We start from the raw sequence: 20,064 nt of genomic DNA, 5'->3' as shown, positions 1-20,064 counted from the left end.
GCTTTACAAGAATGAACGTGTCACATCAAGGAATAGCCCCCTCCTTTTATAGCTAAGGGAGGGGGTCTCTCCCAATAAATGCCTCCTCCCACATGCATGGTGTGTGTGGAAAAGTCTCCCATATGGGCTAGGTAGTTATGCACTCTCAATTGTGTGCGACAACCCTTTGTCTCATTTTTCCACATAAATCAAGCCCCATATCTCAAGTCTATGATACTCCCTTGGTCTCTTCCCAATTTTATAATATGTTCAAACCTCTAGGAGGACAAGTGGAGGGTTGGCACAAGGAATCTTGCCACCTCATCCTACTTTCCCCATTATTTAACTTGCTCTCTTGGACCTTCTATACCTCCCCCACATGGGCCTATCCTATATGGAGGGAATAACCCAATATAATATCCATCTCCACCTATTTTATATTACTTCTCCCATGGACTTTGAGCCATATCTCACTAAATGCAACCTAGGTGGAGGGGTGGCACATGGAGGAGCCATGCCACCTTACATTTTATAATATTACTACCATGGATTATGTACATCCCACCTTATGGGTCCTCTTACGTGGAAGGGTGGCACATGGTCATGCCCTGCCACCTCAACCCTGGGCCCTATGCACACCATATTTTATTATACTATTGCCACACATACAAACACACACACATATTTATGCCTTTTTCCTTAGACAAATTTATCCATAACACTACCCTTCTCTTCCCTATTTAAACCCCTCTACATGCCCTCACTTATCCCCGCTGCACATTGCTTGTGCTGCCTATGCATAGTTTGAATAGAGCTATGGCCCCCTTGCTTTGTGCTACCTTGCTACGCAGTCCATTCTTTGGAGTCCATCATGGGACTATCATCTTCGGAGATAGCACGATGCGCGTACTTTGTTTGTACACCTGCTTCATATGACTACTACCGTGATCGGATCTCACTTTGATTTGCACGACCTGCCACTTTAAGCTTCTCCCACATCGTCGGTGATGCTGCCCATCACATCAACTATGAAAAAGGTGCCCAACACGTAGCTTCATGGAAGGGATTCAAAGGTTACATCTGGTTTAATAATTCATGCTCACACCCCCCTCGTATCACTCCTCTCATTTTCCCCATTCTTACATGCTCCCCCCCTCCCCCCAAAAAAAAATAAATAAAAAATCATTACTTTTTATAAACGTCCTTAAATTGATTGTTCCCTTTCTTTTTTAGGTTAAGTTTACTCGTTCGCCCCCCCACCCCCACCCCGTTCCTTTCTCTATATAAAGTCTCCCCTCCCCCCTTTTTTTCCTTCACTTCCCCTCTAATTTGCCATGATCCTAACCGAATCCTTCAGCTTTCCACCTTCCTCTAGTTCTTCATCTTTTAAAACTCTCTCTTTTCGGTTTTTTTAAATTATGTTTTTCCATTCTTCCCCTTAAATTCTTTCCTACCTTTTTTCCCCCCTTAGTTGGAGGCATTCTCACTATCCATATTTAATTGTATCCTCGTATCTCTTTCTACATTTCCTCTCCGTCTCTAACCATAACGCTCCTCTACAAAATTCACTCATTTACTCTATAGATACAAAACTCTCTATGTACCCCCCCCTCCCCCCAAATTTTAGCCCCTTACTAATTCCCCCAAGAAAATATGTCCCTCCCTCCACTTTCTCAGTATTTTTATCCAAGTTTTTTTTGTACATTTCCACTCTTAAAAAACCCATCGTTTACACTTGAAATTTTTTTTTTACGTGGTGCTGGTTAAGTTTATGGCTAGGCTTCTTATTTATTGTGACCCCAATAACAAGCGAAGAGGGTTTATGACACTTGCCTTCCCAATTCTTGTTGGATGGTGGTAGGTATGCAGATTCTCCTCTTCAGTAAATAAGATGCTTGTTAGGACTGCACCGGCATTATAATTTTTGTGTACACTTTTGCACCAACTTTTGGTTTTATGAACCACCATGTAATAAATATTTTTTTATCCACCCTTATCTGAGCTTCGTGTGTCGTGTTTTTAAAAGGTTTTTCATTTTTAAACACACACACACACAAACCTTGTTAACCCTTGGTCGGGTTAACCATGTGCCACATTGGTAACCCTTGGTTGGGTTGCCACTTAGCACATGCCACGTGCCACGTTGCTTGTTAAACCTTTAACAGGTTGTCCAGGGATGAGGTTCTTGTACAACTCTTCTTGAGATAAGATTTATCCCTTTCAGGTTGTACTCTTTGGTAGAATTGTCATAACTATGCAATCGTTGTGCCTGGTGTGTGATTAATTCAAGATAGTTGTGGTAATGTCAGTATGTGTCAAATTACATTGAACAATTTGATGCTCACAAATGGAATAACCACTTAGAAACACTTATGATAGATTCCCTTTTTCAAATAATTATAAAGAGGCTTCCTCTTTTTGGGCGAGAGGCAGGACACCACTTGATGGGTGTCTTGCCCCCATCTTGTGGTGTCCCCTCAGGTAAGGGTGGGTACACACACACACACACGCACTTCCTACACCTTCCTCTCTTTTTGTTAGAACCTGGCCCCTTCTCTCTCTCTCTCTCTCTCTCTCTCTCTCTGTCTCTCCCTCCCTCCCTCCCTCTCTCTCTCCTGGTTTTTAATTTTATCTTTTAGTTTCCATTTTTCCCCCTCACTTTCCTTAGTTAATAATTGTTTTCATCTCCCTTATTTTCTTACTCATTTTTATGTTCAATTTTATTTTTCTTTTTTTCTTCATATGAAATTCCCTCTTTTCCATTTTTCCCAGTCCCCCTAATGTTCCCTATTGTCCCTTATTTTTTATATGTTCTCCTAAATTCCTAACTTTTTTCTATGTATTTTCTTTTTCCTTTAACTTTTCTTATTCTAGCCTAAGTTCAAGTTCATTACAATTCTTTTTTTAATTTCCTTCCTAATTTTTGCTACTCTTTATTAGTACTTCTCTTACCAAATTTCCATAAAGTTTTTCCTATTTCTCCCTAATTATTTCCTAATTTTTTCATTTTTTCTAAAATTTCCCTATTTATTTCCTAACTATTTCCTATTTCTCCCTAATTATTCTAAAGAGTTTTCCTAATTATTCCCATATTTTCCTCCCCCCCCCCTTTTTTTTTCCTATTCTAATATTTCCTGACTACACTAACCCAATCGATGCTAATTCTTTTTACTCTCCCTACCTAATTCTTTGACTACAAACATCTCCCAAAGAACCCCCCGCTAACTACTCTCTCTCTAAAAATCCTCTACTCTAACTACTCCACTATCTACCTACATATGTGGCCGTATAATAACTACCCCCACCTCCCCGAAAATACCCTGGGGCGCCCCACCTCTCCAATTAATGTAACCCCCCTCTCCTACGCAACCCTCCCGACTACCCTTCTCTTCCCTATTTAAACCACTCCACATGCCCTCAGATATCCCTGCTGCACACTGCTTGCTGCCTCCGCATAGTTTGAACAGAGCTATGGCCTCGTTGTTCTGTGTTGCCTTGCTACACGGCCCATTCGCTGGAGTCCATTGTGGGACTATCATCTTCAGAGATAGTGTGACGCATGTACTTTGTTTGTACACCTACTTCATATGACTATTGTCGTGACCGGGATCTCACTTCGATTTGCATGACCTGCCACTTCAAGCTTCTCCCGCATCACCGGTGACGTTGCCCATCACATCAACTATGAAAAAGGTGCCCGACACGTAGCTTCATGGAAGGGATTCAAAGGTTACATCTGGTTTAATAATTCATGCTCACACCCCCCTTGTATCACTCCTCTAATTTTCCCCTTTCTTACATGCTTCCCCCCCCCCCCCTTTTTCCCCCCCCTGGTGATTTAAGTCTTTCCTTACTAATTCCCCCCCCCCCCCCAAAACTTTTTTTCATTACTTTTTATAAATGTCCTTAAATTGATTGTTCCCTTTCTTTTTTATTTTAAGTTTACTCATTCCCCCCCCCCCCCCCTTCCCCCTCTCTATATAGAGTCTCCCCTCCCCCCTTTTTTTCCTTCACTTCCCCTCTAATTTGCCATGATCCTAACCTAATCCTTCACCTTTCCACCTTCCTCTGGTTCCTCATCTTTTAAAACTATCTCTTTCTGATTTTTTTTAATTATGTTTTTCCATCCTTCCCCTTAAACTCTTTCCCCCTTTTTTCCCCCCTTACTTGGAGGCATTCTCACTACCCATTTTAACTGTATCCCCGTATCTCTTTCTACATTTCCTCTCCCTCTCTAACCATAATGCTCCTCTACAAAATACACTCATTTACTCTATAGATACAAAACTCTCTATGTACATCATAAAACCCTCCTCTCTCCCCAAATTTTTGCCCCTTACTAATTCCCCCAAGAAAATATGTCCCTCCCTCCACTTTCTCGGTATTTCTAACCAAGTTTTTTATGTACATTTCCACTCTTAAAAAACCCATCGTTTACACTTTAAATTTTTTTATTATGTGGTGCTGGTTAAGTTTATGGCTAGGCTTCTTATTTATTGTGACCCCGATAACAAGAGAGGGTTTATAACACATGTCTTCCCAATTTAAGTTAACTTGGTTCTTATCATGTTTTCTTGTTGGATGGTGGCAGGTATGCAGATTCTCCTCTTCAGTAAATAAGATGCTTGTCAGGACTGCACCGGCATTATAATTTTTGTGTACACTTTTGCACCAACTTTTGGTCTTATGAACAACCATGTAACAAATAATTTTTTATCCACCCTTATCTGAGCTTCGTGTTTCGTGTTGTTAAAAGGTTTTTTATTTTTAAACACACATGCACACACACACACACACACACACACACACACACACACACACACACACACTTCCTCCCTTGAAATTAATTATACACTAGCTTGAATCCCAAAGAAACTCAAATACATGCACAAACCCTTAGGGTTAAGGTTATAGTTTGTCCTCCGACCCCTTTCTCAAGGGAGAAATTCTCTCTCTCTCTCACTCACACACACACACACACACACACACACACACACACACACACACACACATTTTCTACACTCTTACACACATATAATCACTGACATTCACATTATCCCTTCCCCCCACCCGCCTCCTCTTACTTCTCTTATCTTTGAACCCCCCCCCCCCCCCAAATTAATCTCTACCCTAACTGATCCCTACTAGTCAAAGCTATTCCCCTCCTTAATATAGATATGTAGGTATATATTTATATATATATTATTTTCTCTCTCTCTCTCTCTCTTTCCCCCCTGCTCATGGTCCTTCCACCCAAGAGTAACTCCCTTACGTTCCTATTTTATTTTATTTTATATTTTAAATCCAAGTTTTTTTCTATTTTATTACTATCATGTTAAAAAGAGAAAGCAACCGATTGGGCTATTAAAAGGCAATTTTTGTGAGATGATCTCTATAAATGACTACTTGAAAAACTGATCTCTATAAATGGCAATTTGAACACACAACTTAATTATTAAAAATAAATAAATTACATGCGGACATTTACAAAAGAGTTTCAATCCTTCACTATAGCACTACTTTAAGGAGGCAATCTAACAAAGCCAGATGTCCTTTGAACGTGATTAAGGGTCAACTATTCCCATTGCCAGATATGGCATTTCCTTTGAAGGTGATTATGGGTCAATTATTCAAACGGGAACTAACTAGGAGTCATAACAAAGCCGATACGACATGTCCATGGAATTTGATGAAGGGGCAACTAGGACTAAAGAAGTCGGAAACGACATCTTGATTTAGGGTCAACTATTGAACCGAAAAATGAGGAGGAGGCAATTTATGGTATCTCCGTTGCAAGTGATAATGTCAAGGGTCAAACTGATTTGACGAAGATAAAATACATTTGCTTGATTTTTCATGGAGGAGGGATATTAAACGTTTGGCTCTTCTAGTAGTTGCAGTGATTGCACGTCAAGGTGTTAAAATTGTGAGGACTCTTTAGTGCAGCTCAGTTTTTCGTTTTGGGCATCTTACGCCCAACGAGTGTTCTGGGCGATGGCGCACGCAGCTATGGCTTTGAGGAGCAACGTGGGCGGCCTAGCTCCTGCAGACCGGAGCATCTGGCAGCAACTTCAAGTGTCCGTTGGGTCCCCCCTTACTGTTCAAATGCCTGTCTTCCATTCAAGGTAAGCGCGCGCGCAAGAGAGAGAGAGAGAGAGAGAGAGAGAGAGAGAGAGAGCGCCCACAGGCCTCTCTTCCATTCCAGGTAATGATATATACCAAAAATTGGGTATCTTGACAACTCCAGAGTTGACCACGCCAAAGCTAAATCTATGAACTCTTTAAGATGGTTTTGCTAAACTTCAGCAGGACTCTTTAAGATTGTTTTGCTACAGCTATGAACTCAAGGTCTAATCTTTTATTGTTTTTTCGGTATACAGAAGTAAGAAGACTCTTTGTCTAAGGACGTCTGCAAACGCCTCACAAAATTCATCTTCTGGTCTGCGGTCTGAAGGGTTTTGGACCCCTTCTTCGAATGTCTACAGTGGAGTATGGTCGATAAGGTGGAGTTTAGTAACCCGGTCTGGCTTTGATAGTTTAGTACATGTTATTTGAAGTTGTGCCGTTTGTGTCACCTGGAAGAAATTTCTATTAATAATTAAGGCTTGCATTCAGGAGCGATTTGGAAGTTCCGACTTCATCTTATTCTGGCCCTTACGCTCAAGGGGGCCAGGGCCCGCCTCCCATGTTGCAGGAACGCTTTCAAAGTGTTATAAGCCAGCTTTTTCAACATGTAAAGGCCTTAACCTTTTAATGGAATGCCTCAGTTGCTTGCTAGCTTGTATCTAGGCCTTTTGGAGACCGTGTGCAAAAAACAACCACGTGCCTTGTCATTGAACTCAGATAGTATGAGTGGGTTGTATATGTGCCAGAGGATCATTCGATGCGGTGGAGCCGTCGATGATGATATGGCTAATTTAATCGTTGCTCAGTTGCTTTATCTGGATGCTGCAGATCCAGGCAGGGTGAGCAATCTTTTCCTTCATCTTCAGAGTACTCTTTTTGGTACTGTCCTCGGACTCAGAAGTATTTTGAGAATTCGTGATTGACTTTTACTGGGGTTATTTAATCTCATCTTTTGTTCTGTCTTACTTGTTATGATGTCCTATCATCTTGGGCAAGTTACTTGCGTGTGTGGTGACGGAAACAATATTCGCTTCACAAGAAGAGAAATGCCATTTAAAGCCCTAGCTTGGCACTGAGCACATGCACTAGGCATGTTGGCTCATATGCGTGATGCCCCTCAGGGTTTTGGAAAGACGTGTACTTTTAAAGGCAGCTGTTTGAGTACTAGTTCTGGCATAAGAGGATGGCATGGAATCGGATTAAATTCTTTGCATATTAGAAAGGCTTAATATTTTGAATGCTTTAGTATTGAGAACAGCCACACATGTCATTTTTTCAAGGGCTATGTATCTATGGAAAGATAAATAGAGTCTCACGTACAAAGTATGGATAGAAGAGAGCTAAGGCTCACCTTGATGTTGTCCGCTAAGTTCTTGTTGGTTCTATGAAGATAACATCTCATTGTGGCAAGAAATATGTCAGGGCTTTCATTGACAACGTCTACACGGAAGTTTGGGTGCATTTTCTAAGCCAGAAATTAGAGGCCTCTAGCAAGCTTGAAGAGTTAAAGGCCATGTAAATAGAGAGATTGATTTTTAAAAAAAGATATTGGGTAGTGATAGAGGGGGAGAGGAGAGTCTAGAGACGAGGACTTTACCAACAAGAAAGGCGCCAAATAACAATTTACGGCTTTCTATATAACATAAAACAAGAGGAGGCTAGGTCTTTGTTGAAGGATAGTGGCAAACCTGAACCTGCTTTTTCCATTAGAGCAATAAGAGACAATACATCCCAAGAAGCTTGGAAGAAGTTTAGTATTATGTTCATGTTTGGACATAAGATGGCTAGTGTACAGGAGGTTAGGTCAATATAGGGTCATGTCACCAAACCATGGGACACGGCTTGAGCCTTCATTCATTTGGGACAGTCTTAGGAGTGGGGCCTCTTGTGGGGCCTCTTGAGAATTAGGATGGAGCTTGTCTAGGCCTATTCCTCCCTTTAGACAGCTGTGCTCAATGCAGCTGCACGGTAGGAGAATGTTCGTTTGGGGTTGCTTGAGGAGGTGATCCTTGTGAGGATCTATGGTTGGGTTGTCACATTTAGCCAACGCCATGGTTAGCCTTGTATTTGTATTCGAACCTTTGATGGTTATCTAGGTGGCTTGGGGATAGATATCAGCATTGTACCCCAAGGCTAGCTAGGCTAACCTAGTAGGAGTGTTTCATTTTTTATCAGATCCTACTCTTATCTTCTTGCTTTTTGTTGTCTACTTGTTTTTTTTGTTTGTGCTTGCGGATGCAATGTTGTGGATTTCATAGCCAATTGGCAGATGTGTAAGAGCAAAAACTAATGAATCCTATTGTGCTTTTGTAGGTAATAGATAGGTTATTGTGCCGGGGCACATTTTACTTCCTTTAAGCGAAATTTCCAGCTGGTCTATCTGCTGTCAGCTGATGGTGAATAAGCATAGATGATTGCATGATATGCTAGTTGATGGTGGAGTTAGCGTGATGATTGTTGCCACTTAGGCCCTGTATGGCCTTGTAGGCTAGTTAGGCCTAGTTAGGACATCTTGTCCACTTGGGACACTAGACCTAGTTCACTTAGTCCTAAGTTGAGTTTGGGCCCTGTGTGGGCCACCATTTGTACTTTCTCATTATCCATTTGCAAGTACACTTCAATTTCTTTAGTTTGTTGGCTCCTCCTTGAATTACAGCTTCCTTCCATTGCTCCTCACATCCAACAGTGGTATCAGAGTAGGATCCCTTGGTCCTACTTGCCTCCACCCATGCTCAGCCCAAGTTCCTCTCAAGGAAATGAACGCTATGGGTGAAGATGGGAGCTGACCCAATGCATGATAAAGTAAGGGTGGGAGTGGCTTTTGGTAGCATGGTTCAACCATTCATCCAGGTACAGGACTAACCAATATAGCCCTCACCCCATTCGTCTAGGACTTACGAATATAGGCCTCACCCACCCGTGACCCCCTCACCTATTTCGTTGCCTCACCAGCTCATATTGGAGTTCTTGATGTTGTACCAGCCGTGCGACATACATATGACATTTAGCCATGCCAAATAGATGCTCATTTACCTCGATTTGTAGAGCTCTATTGTCCGCCTACTATCTGCGACTCCATTCTAGGTGTTTTGGTTCTTCGACTTTTGATTTAGGTACTGCAACATCCACGCAGGCCACCCCTGATCTGCTGGAGCTGCTTCAGCCTTGGCACCTGACCTGCGATTGGTTGCTGGGTTTTTAAGGTGCCAAATCAACATCATTGCTACCAGAAGACCTTCGTATAGGCGTGCCGCCCTCAGGTTCATTTTGACAGATTCCTGACCCAACTAGAGCTGTCCATACGAGTTTCTCCGCTCCTTGCAGCTTCTGTTTGTTTCTTCCAGTTGCTCCAACTTCCATCAGCTCAGTTGTGTTTTGGGCTCCCATTTGCCTTGAACGGCTTGCTCTTGCAACACTGTTGGTTGCTGGAACACTCAGAAATTGGGGCTTTTGGGTCACATTTGCTCACATTGCAGACAGATTTGCCGTTTTGCAGTAACATTTGACTGGAACAGTCAATTTGGGGCGTTTCTTGTATTTGCCCTCTCCAAAATTTGGGGCTTTTGCCAAAATTGCAATCTTTTTCTCTTAGATCACTTGGTAAGGCCTTGTCCTTGTTTCTTTCTCACATTCATCTTGCAAGAAATTTGGGATTTTGCTCCTGTTGCCTTGCATTGGCCTTGTGCATTGGGGACTTGATATTCAGGTACATTGGAACATATTTGTGTGGACATTTGGGGCAGCCATTGTGCTGTTTTGGTGGACAGACATTTGCACATCTGCAGTCCGTCTATTTGTAGGCGGATTTTTGGGACACATTTGTGCATTTGGCTTAGTGTTGAGCAGCCCATTTGGCATTCACGTTTGCAAAGCGTTGCTGTCATTTTTGGCCTGGTACTTGCTGCTTGCACTGAGATATTTGGACAGCCAGCTCATTGCAGTGATAGCCTTGAAGCTTGGACATTTGTAGAGCGCTTTCTTTTTTGTGGTTTTTTGCAATGGCCAACAATGATTTCCTTGGAATGCTGTCTGCGAGGATAAGCTTGATGGCACCAACTATCCCATATGGTCGTACATGGCGTGCCACTTTTTGGTATCCAAGAATTTCTAGCGACCAGACCTATTTCTTAGGCACAAGCACCTGCTGCCACCACCACCAGTACAGGTGGTACTACTACTGGTTTGCTGCTGCAATGCCTCCCTCGCCGGACTAGGTACGCTGCGATCTTATGGATGCACCTGCACATGCACATGCCTTGATTGCAATGTCTAGCAAGAGGCTTGTTATAACTCACATTCGATCTTGCAAGACAACCAAGGCTACATGGGACACTGGCCAATCTAAATCATGAGGCCAGCATTGCCGTTTTGCGCAGGCAGCTGGACAATGTGAAGATGAACAAAGGGGACAACATGGATGCATATCTTGCAAAGGTCAAGGAATTTAGAGAGCAGCTCATCAATGTTGATGAGATTGTGCCAGATTCTGAGGTGGTGTCCACCACATTACGTGATATCAAGGCTTCGATACAACATGGAGGTTAGTGGCCATGGTTAAACCCACCCACTACACCTCCGATCAGCTTGTTTTCTTGGAGCAAAGCTGTTGAAACTGGACTGCTTCCATTCATGCAGATCAGGCCTTTGCCACGGATTACAGAGGCAAAGGAAATTGCGGCAAGAATTTCAGCAAGCCCAAGCATACTCTTGGTAGCTCATCCTCTTCTACCCGGGCTGATGGGAAGAAGAAAACAAAGCGCTATAATTATTGCAAGAAGCCAGGGCACGACATTTTGAGTGTCGGAAGAGCATTGCTTCGGAAGAGAACAAATAGCAGCAAGGTCTTGCAATTACAAATGCCCTTACTGCCCATGAGCACAGCCCTGAGGCAGCGCATATGGCCATGATGAGTGGGCATTTATTTGATTTGCACTACAATTTGTCGAAGCATGATGCAGCTTTGTCAGCTTCAGATTCTATGTCCGATTGGTATTTTGATAGTGGTGCTTCCAAGCACATTATGTCCTACAAATATTTATTTCACTCTGTAAGTGATGCTTCCTAGGGGGGCATTGCCACTTCACCAACAATGCATCCTATTCCGTGAGGTGTCTCATGCAGGTCATTTCAGTGTTGGGATGCAATGACTCTATTGGAAGTGTTATATGTTCAAGGTATAAAAAAGAACCTAATCTCTATCTCAGTCTTATCAACCAATGGCCTCAGGGTTATTTTTTGATGGTTATTGTTGTGTTGAGTATACAATATGATGATGTTTATACAATATGAGTATACAATATGATGATTGGCACACTTTCCAGAGGGCTGTACCTTGATGCATATGAAAACCAGGCTGTCACAGAAGCATATGCAGTCGCCGAATCTGTAATTTCAGATACACATTTATGGCATTAGAGATTGAGACATCTCAATTATGGAAGTTTGGTGAAAATGCATCCTAAGGACATGGTGGTAGACCTTACACCCATGCATGCAATTACTAAACATATATGAGGCCTGCTTGTTGGAAAAAATGCATCGGTTCTCATTTCCAAAAAGATGGGACTGGTGCATTAAGGAAGTTGCACCTATTTCATAGTGAAGATAGCATCACTTGGGGCTACTTATACTTTGTCACCTTTGTGGATGGCTTCGGGTTTATCCTTTGAAGTCCAAGTCTAATGTCTTCTCTTGTTTCAAGCACTTTCTTGCCATGGCTGAGAATGAGAGTGGAAACAAGCTCTTGACCCTCCGCACTGACATGGGGGGTGAGTATTGTCTATTTATGTCACACCAGGCCTGATTTGCAGTATGTCGTGTCTCAGTTAAGAAGGTTCATGCACAAGCCCAATACATAGCATTGTAAAATGTGTCTTCTGATACTTAAAAGGCACGCAACATTTGGGACTGTTATAGTAAGTCTTCATTGGTTATGCATGCCTTCACGGACAGTGACTGGGTTGGTTGTTACGACAGTCGCATATCTCACAGTGGCAACTGTTTCATGCTTGGTTCTTCATGTGTTCAGTAAGAAGCACCCCGCAGTTGCTACCTGGAGTTGAGAAGTTGAGTACAGGGAACTATAGAGTGTCTTTGACTCCGCAAGCTACTTATAGACTATCATTAAGAGAAATGAAGAGAGAGCACTGTTTAATAGCAAATCTGAAATTATTTATACAAGGAAAATGACGATTTTGTAAAAGCCCTATCCCTTTGTCCTAGAAATTTTATTGACCCATAAGCTAGAGAAACCTAGATATCCAAGATTCCTCTTCAAAATGCAAACTTATTTTAATGATACACATGAACTCAAAGAGGAGGGAGGAAGTGCTCAGGACTACTAGAAGGTGTGTGCATGCCCCCTTGATGCCCATCAAGGGCTACTCCATGTGCCCAAGAGGAACTTCCAATCGGCTCACCCTCCCATCTGCCCGAACTCTAGGATGTAAGTCGGCCTCTTGGGTGGGGGGCAGCCAGCCTTCCCAACCCTAGGCTGAGATAATGTTGTGAGCACTCTCATCGTTGACGATATGGCTACCTTATTCTTGGTAAGAGAAAGCAAGGGTGAGGTTATTTGATGAAGAAGATTAGCAGGAAAGGAGAGGCGTGTCATTAATAGAAATGAAGAAGAGAGAGCACAGTTCAATAGCTAATCTGAATTACTTATACAAAGAAAGTGGCCATTTTGTAAGAACCCTATGCCTTTGTCGTAGAAATTCTGTTGACCCATAAGCTAGAGAAACCTAGAGACTCCAACATTCCTCCTCAGAATGCAAACTTATTGTAATGACACGCGAACGCAAAGAGGGAACTAACTTAATTCTAATATATATATATATGCATGCATGTATGTATGAATCCAGGAACATGCCCAAACTCATCCTCTAAAAACACAACACATAATGTGATTTTAATCGCATGATAGTCATTCATATGATTGAAAATTATAAACTCCATCACGCATAGCAGGGACTAGCTACTATAGATGCTCGTATGGGAGAATTAAAATGAAATCGTCTAATCTTCACAAGTAGTTGTAGCCTTCTCCTTTATTGCTAGCCTTTGTCACAGCTGAGTCTGCCCTTCACCTTCGGACTGCTGACAGAAACTCAGTACAAAGATCTTTGTATAAATGGATAATGTGTATGGGTGTGTGGACTTGAATGTGTGTGAAAGCATATGTTTATACTATGGTCTATACCAACTATTGGGAGCTGATGACGTCAGTGGGGATGCCAATCTATAAATGACATCTGTAGGTCAAGCCTTGCAAAAACATGCATGCCTTGTGGTGATCACCTGAGAACCCACCACCCGTCAATCCCATTTGCACACAAGGTATAGATGATATCCTATTAAATGGCAATTATGGTGGTTGTTGGAGGTATCTGCTAGCCTCATAGTTACTAGAAACAGCCGTTTCTAGCTTGGGAACAGAAACACAGATTGTTTTTTGCCCTCTTTTGATTAAACTTTTTCTCGCCGATTCGTCGCCTCTTGTCGTCGTTTTCGTCGCCTCTCGTGCTGCTGCATCCTAGACTATGCTATTTCTTTTTTTATGATACAGTACTGAGTATACTTTGGACCTTGGTGGCAGCTGGCTGCTTTTTTATATATCATCCACGGGTGCTTTTATTTTGACATGGCTCATGAGGCATGATCATGGAATTTGTGGATCATGATCATATATGGATGTTTTCAAGTTTCAAGTTTCAACTTGTGTACTTTAAACTTCTAATTTCAGATTGTTGTAACTTGTTAGAAGTTAGAACTTAGAACTTAGTTCATGACACATGTTGATTGTTGAAGCATCATTCATGGATAATAGATGATACTAGATAGATCAATCATCATAGGAATCTAGTATCATAGAAGCATGCATGATGCTTCAAGTATAGATAATTGTATTATGTATAATTTGCACTCTATTGATTACTGTATTATGTATAAAAAAATAAAATTTCATACATAAATTGTACCATATTGCCATTTCTTCCGTTTTCGTTTCGGCAGGGGCCAGAAACTTTGTTTCCCTGGTTTTTCCCGTTTTTGTTTCTTTCATTTTCGTTTCGGCTGGCAACTATGGCTGGCCTCCCATTACCAAACTACAAGGACGGGACACTGTCTCCCAAACCCTATCCTCATGTGAGGTACAGCGGGATGGAGGGATTGAATTCTTTACCTCGACCTAGAAGACCCTATGTTCAATAATCTTATAGGTTGGGGAGACCATCTCATGAACATAGTGTTTTTCCTTTTCTCACCCATGAAAATACTTCTACTATTAAATGAAAAAAAAATATATCCGATTATGGTATTCTCTCATTGCTATTTGCCCAATATGCCTTTGGTTGGGGAGGGCTCAGCTCTCGAGAGTTCTTACAGACCATAAGAGATTCAACCAACGAATCATCTAGGTTATCCCGTGTAGCGAACGCTTCGCGCCTTCATCCTTCATTTACCAAAGAGCCAACCAAGTGCGCCCGAAAGTAAGTCGAAGGCTCTAAGGCCATCATCTGTGTTATGCCCTTGCAGCGAACACTTTGCGCCTTCGCCCTTCATTTGTGAAAGAGCCAACCAAGCGCGCACGAAACTAAGTCGAAGGGTCAAAGGCCCGAAGAGCTAAAAAAAGTGCAGGGCACAGCAAGCGCTCCTTCACCTCATTCCAAGATAACCGTCGCCTTAGAGCGCACAAAAGAAAAGCGGCGAGGAGAAAGTGTGGATAAGCACTCTGGTTTCTATAAGCACTCTGGTTTCTCCCTTACTTGTACACTAACTTAGATCCCAAAATACATAATAATAACTTTGTCTGAGAAGCCTTTTGGCTAGCTTCTTATGGCTAGCCTTCCATGTATCCTTCAATTACAATTACAAATTACGGCTTGTATAGCCATTGATTTTTTAAAAACCAGCACGTGATCAATGACCAGCCTAATCAGGCAGCAGTTGATCAACTATCAGCCTAAAGCAAGGATCACAGGCTATTTGTGATGCCACGGGGCAGATATAAACACATGAACTTGTAATGCCTTGACCTTGCTGCCCTCTTTGGAAGGGGAGGAGGCTATCTGTTGACATAAGACCTGGAGACCACCATCCAGACTATAAACATGCTATCCATGGCCCAGGGTGGGAAGTATTGAAGGGGTATGATAAGAGTAATTGTTGCAAGACTTCGAGAATATTGGAATCATAGGGGAAGTGGTCGAGCCTTTGAATGGCTTGCATCTTTGGACTTGTACAAATTGTATTGTGAAGTTCGAAAGAGGAAGCGATGAGTCAACATATGTTACTTTGACTAGGAATGGGATGAGGGCATGGAATAGGTTATTACAAAGCCATGTGGCTGGCCGTTTGTGATGGTTGGAAGGAGCTTTACATTATTTGTATTGTTACTTTTTTCGATCATTCTTGATAAGAGCAGGTTATTAAAATGGCAGCGGAAGATGCAAACAAACTGAAATTATAGAGCCACACAGAGAACACTAGAGATAACAAAATGTACCACCACTGATCTGCTGTAAATCAGCCCTTAAACCAGGGCAGCAACTGAAATACAAGATATCTTGAATAAGATAGAAAACAGGAGCTGCAGGAGAGGCTGAACTGAAGCAGAGAAAAAAGGGGGAACACAAGAAAGCTGAAGCCTGAGAGCACGGAGGCAGGAGAAGCCTGAAACGAAGAGGCAGAGGCCTGGAGCTGGGAGGCAAGAGCCCTGAAGAGGCAAGATCTGCTGCGGGAGTGTGGGCAGCCAACTGAGCAGCTGAGAGGGGGCTCTAAGGGGATGGTCAGGAGCAGGCTGTATGCTGGAGCCTTGAGAAGCTGCAAGAAGTGATGGAGGAAATGAAGGGAAGGAGGCCCTTTTATAGGGCAGGCGAAGGGGGGGAGTCGGCCAGTTTGGCTGGACCGACCAGCCTGGTCGGTCAGGCTAACTGGGCCGACCAGCTGGTCGGCCAGCCTACCCCCTCTGGGCCCCCTTGCTGCATGGGGGCTGGTCGGCTGGCCACGCCTGGAGATGCTGAATCTCAACACCCCCTCTCAGCTCCAAGGTGTGGCACAAGACCCAGAGAGCTGGTATGACGTTGGAGAAGGGGAGGAGAAACAGATTTGGTAAATATGTCGGCGACGTTGTCGGAAGTGGTGCTGAAGAGGAGCACAATGGTACCGTCAAGAACCTTCTCTCGCGTGTAGTGGTACTGAATTTCAATGTGTTTTGTCCGAGCATGAAAGACCGGATTGCGAGCAAGGGCAATACAGCTTTGATTGTCACAAAAAGTGTGGTAGAAGTGGATTGCTGAAAACCACAATCGAGAAGAAGGCGCCGAAGCCACACAGCCTCACAGGTGGCACTACACATAGCCCGATACTCAGCCTCGGTAGAAGATAGGGCGACCGTGGGTTGGCGTTTATTGGACCAGGAGATAGCCGCAGAGCCAAAGGAGAAAACATAGCCCGTGGTAGAGCGGCGAGAATCGGGGTCGCCAGCCCAATCGGAGTCACTCCAACCTCGGAGAGTGAGCGGGGAAGGAGAGGAACCACCGGCAGCATAAAAGAGCCCGAAAGTAGAGGTCCCCTGAAGATAGCGGAGGAGACGTCGAGCAGCTTGCCAATGAGAAAGCGAAGGGGTTTGCATGAAGGTACTGAGGGTGCCGACAGAGAAGCCGAGATCCAGTCGAGTGTTAAGTAGCCAAAGAAGAGATCCAACAAGCTGGCGGTAGAGGGAGGCATCAGGATAAGCAGTGGACCCAGAAGCAGAGAGTTTAGCGTTGGGATCCATGGGAGAGGTGATGGGCCGACAGTCAGCCATGTGGAAAGTTTCGAGGAGCTCTTGAACATAGCGTTGCTGAGAGACAAAATACCCCCTCTTAGTCTGCCAAATCTCAAGACCCAAGAAAAAATGGAGAAGGCAGTTGTCCAAAACCATGATAAGCTCCCAACCTATTCTCACTGATCACATAGTATCCGTGGCTTCATTCCCAATCATGTCTGGATTCCAATTGTGGATTCATTGGGTTTGTTTTTGAAGTATTATTTGGTTGAATGTTTGGCCTTTGTTTTTTCATCCTCCACACTAGCAGTGTTTTGGAAGTTTGTCTTGACGAGATAAGTTCAAAGTTTCTTACTTTTGGTGAAAGCTTAAATAGACTTTTCTGCCTGTTTGCAGGACATCATTATGTATGTGAACTCTCCTGGTGGCTCTGTTACTGCTGGTAGGTCTGAGTAAATCCCTTGTTAACAATGTAATGGTGACATTGAGATCTTGAAAATATATGGAATGGAGAGTGTCACATTGTTTGCGTCCTTCATAGAAGATCAACTGAGTTGTGGGACTATCTTTTGCTGGTGTCTGAAGATAAAGGGGCCAACTTATTGCTATTTCTGATGTCAGTTAGACATGTTTGCATCCTTTTGCATTAGGTGATGCTATGAAGTTCGGAGCATTGTGAGTCAGTCTGTCAATGGTCCTTGTGTTCTAGAATGCCAAGTTTGGGAGAAAAGTCTTATCTGCTTCTGGTTTTCAAAGCTCAGTTTATGAGTGCCTATTGAGTTGCAGGGATGGCAATTTTTGACACAATGCGGCATATTAGACCTGATGTCAGCACAGTTTGTGTTGGACTTGCAGCCAGGTAGGGCCACCACAGGCCTCACTATTTGAGAGTATTACAATGTGTTTTAGCTATTTTCTGAAAGCAAACTACAAACATTTTCCTCATAAGCTTCCTATAACTTATTGTTCTTGCATGTTTATTGCCAGTATGGGTGCTTTCTTGTTGAGTGGCGGAACTAAGGGTATGTTGCGTTACTCTTACGTTTTCTGCTTATTTTTATGGGCATGTATGGTGATGCCAATAATATTATTGTCACATGGGACAGGGAAAAGATACAGCCTTCCAAATTCCCGTATTATGATTCATCAGCCCCTTGGGGGTGCACAAGGGCAGCAGACAGACATTGAGATTCAGGTGATGTATTATGTACGTTTTTTGTGGGGTTTTCAATACGGAGAGCAGCAGTTTATGAAATCGAACTCCAGAAATGACAGATAAGCTTGCTAACTGTACTTTCCTTCTTCTTTTTATGTTGTGTTGAAACTGCATATTGCATACAGGCGAATGAAATTCTGCATCACAAAGCAAACTTGAATGGGTATTTGTCGTACCACACTGGACAACCGCTGGAAAAGATTGTTCAAGACACTGATCGAGATTTCTTCATGAGTGCGAAGGAGGCCAAAGAGTATGGTCTTATTGATGCTGTCATTTCAAACCCTCTGAAAGCCCTTGCACCTCTCCCACCGCCAGAGGCTGTTCCTGCTTAAGAGGAATCATGATGGGGTACCATTGGAAAGAGCGTTTTAAGGAAGGATGTTTTACAGTGAAGGAAGCAATAATGCAGAAGGTCAACCATGAAACGCAAGGTTCAAAAGTGTACATGGACACTTTGCAGTATGTTCTGAAATATGCAGGTAGTTAAATATTTGCATAGTTTGCAATGTGCGCTCCACATAATTATAGTATATGTGCTGAGAAGGCATTAAGTATGACACTAGAAAACTGTTGAGTTGACTGGAACAACATTGCCGAAAATCGTAGTGTGCTTTTGCCAATTGAGTGGAGTTCGGTTCTCAATTGGAGTACATGGCTTTTGGATTTTTTATACTACATTTGATTTGACGCAAACTTTTTACTGAACATGGCAAGGATAAATTGTGGATGGATTGAATTTTCGAATCTTCATCTTACATGAGACACCCTAAAATTGGAGACGTGACATGAAGGAATTCCTCAAGTGGGGGATGTGCCCGAGAAAGAAATGATGTTCTTCAGATCTGCATCTTGTCCACCAATGTCCCACCCGTAACTGTAAAGAATGTTAGTTCTATTCTTCAAAAACGAAGCGACACTATAAATATAACCATTGAAAGGTTCAAGCTTGGAAATGTTGACTGTTCTCTTAATGAGTTTGCATGGTTACTTTCAAGTTTTATGAAATTGTTGGCTATGTGTCTCTGCCCATTGTTTGTTACATTCTTTGGAGCATTTCTAGCATTCAACGAAGCTGGATTACGTTCAATAAGTTTTTGGCAAAACGAGAGCAAGAAAGGAAGAAAAACAACATAGGAGTTAGTACATGGAGTGGACCGTTAGCTATGTTCAATTGAGTTATGGAAACTTCTTCAGTAGACATTGGTAAAAGAGGATCAAACTTTCTGACATTCAAAGCTTGTCTAAGCTGACTGTCGAGATTCTCATCTAGTAAGGGGGCAGTATAAAGTTTCCCAGCTACATGTAAAAGAAGATGATCGTCAATTTAATTCAATGATCGTGCAATTTGGTACCAACCTTCTTCCGCTCCCTAGCTGTATTTTTACTGGTCCCTCTCTGTTCATGAGTTTTAGCCTGCCCCAAAGCATCATATAGAGGAGGTTTATTTTCCCTTTCATAGAATTTTATTTGATTTATCAACCCCTTAGAGTAGTACTCTTTGTGTTTCTGTCGAATGTGGATATGGATATTACTGAAGATCTTTTCAATCTTATATTTTGGTGGATAATATTGCTCTATCAAGTGAATTTTCATTTCATCCGCTTGTATTTTCGTTTAATAGATGTGGATACACTTAGGTTTTACCATTAAAGCTTGTTAGGACTCTCTTTCTACCCCCATGGACCCCTTACATTGTCTTGCAAGGGTCAAAGTCAACGCTTGCAAGTTCACAAGGGCTTTGACACATGTTTTCTTGAATATGTTAGAAGGTTCTTCTATACTTGCCCGTGTACTCTTTCCTTCCACTTTGGAAGGTGTGGTATAGTCAATTTGTGGTTGGATGTTTCACCACTTGGAATGAACTCAAGGAAGCTTTCTTGAGGATATTTCGAGCGGATAACTCTATGATTTATCGCTAAAGATTGTAACTTGCTTAAGGTAGTCTAATAGATATAGTGGTAGAATTCCTCAT

General features: G+C 42.5%; 1 protein-coding gene across 1 annotated transcript; it reads left to right on the top strand.

Annotated features, from left to right (window-relative positions):
* The first annotated feature begins 5,841 nt into the window (after positions 1-5,841).
* On the top strand, positions 5,842-18,767 carry CLPP5 (nuclear encoded CLP protease 5). The gene is made up of 9 exons (XM_087398702.1): positions 5,842-6,104; positions 6,360-6,482; positions 6,595-6,712; positions 6,852-6,944; positions 17,270-17,315; positions 17,660-17,732; positions 17,861-17,895; positions 17,980-18,068; positions 18,215-18,767. The coding sequence occupies exons 1-9, from the start codon at positions 5,974-5,976 to the stop codon at positions 18,422-18,424; spliced, it is 918 nt and encodes a 305-aa protein (XP_087254828.1). The 5' UTR covers positions 5,842-5,973; the 3' UTR covers positions 18,425-18,767.
* The last annotated feature ends 1,297 nt before the right edge of the window (positions 18,768-20,064 follow it).

This window comes from Dipteris shenzhenensis, chromosome 27, assembly GCF_047967505.1.
Source record: "Dipteris shenzhenensis isolate YYH24624 ecotype China chromosome 27, Dip_SZ_1.0, whole genome shotgun sequence".
NCBI classification, from domain to species: domain Eukaryota; kingdom Viridiplantae; phylum Streptophyta; class Polypodiopsida; order Gleicheniales; family Dipteridaceae; genus Dipteris; species Dipteris shenzhenensis.
The sequence above is the reverse complement of the archived record's forward strand: the minus strand, read 5'-3'. Positions and strand labels throughout refer to the sequence as shown.

Coding starts and splice junctions, on each gene's coding strand:
- CLPP5 (XM_087398702.1), top strand. CDS start 5,974: ATGGCGCACGCAGCTATGGCTTTGAGGAGCAACGTGGGCGGCCTAGCT. Junction 6,713..6,851: donor TAAGCCAGCTTTTTCAACAT/GTAAAGGCCTTA, acceptor TATATGTGCCAG/AGGATCATTCGATGCGGTGG. Junction 18,069..18,214: donor AGACAGACATTGAGATTCAG/GTGATGTATTAT, acceptor TATTGCATACAG/GCGAATGAAATTCTGCATCA.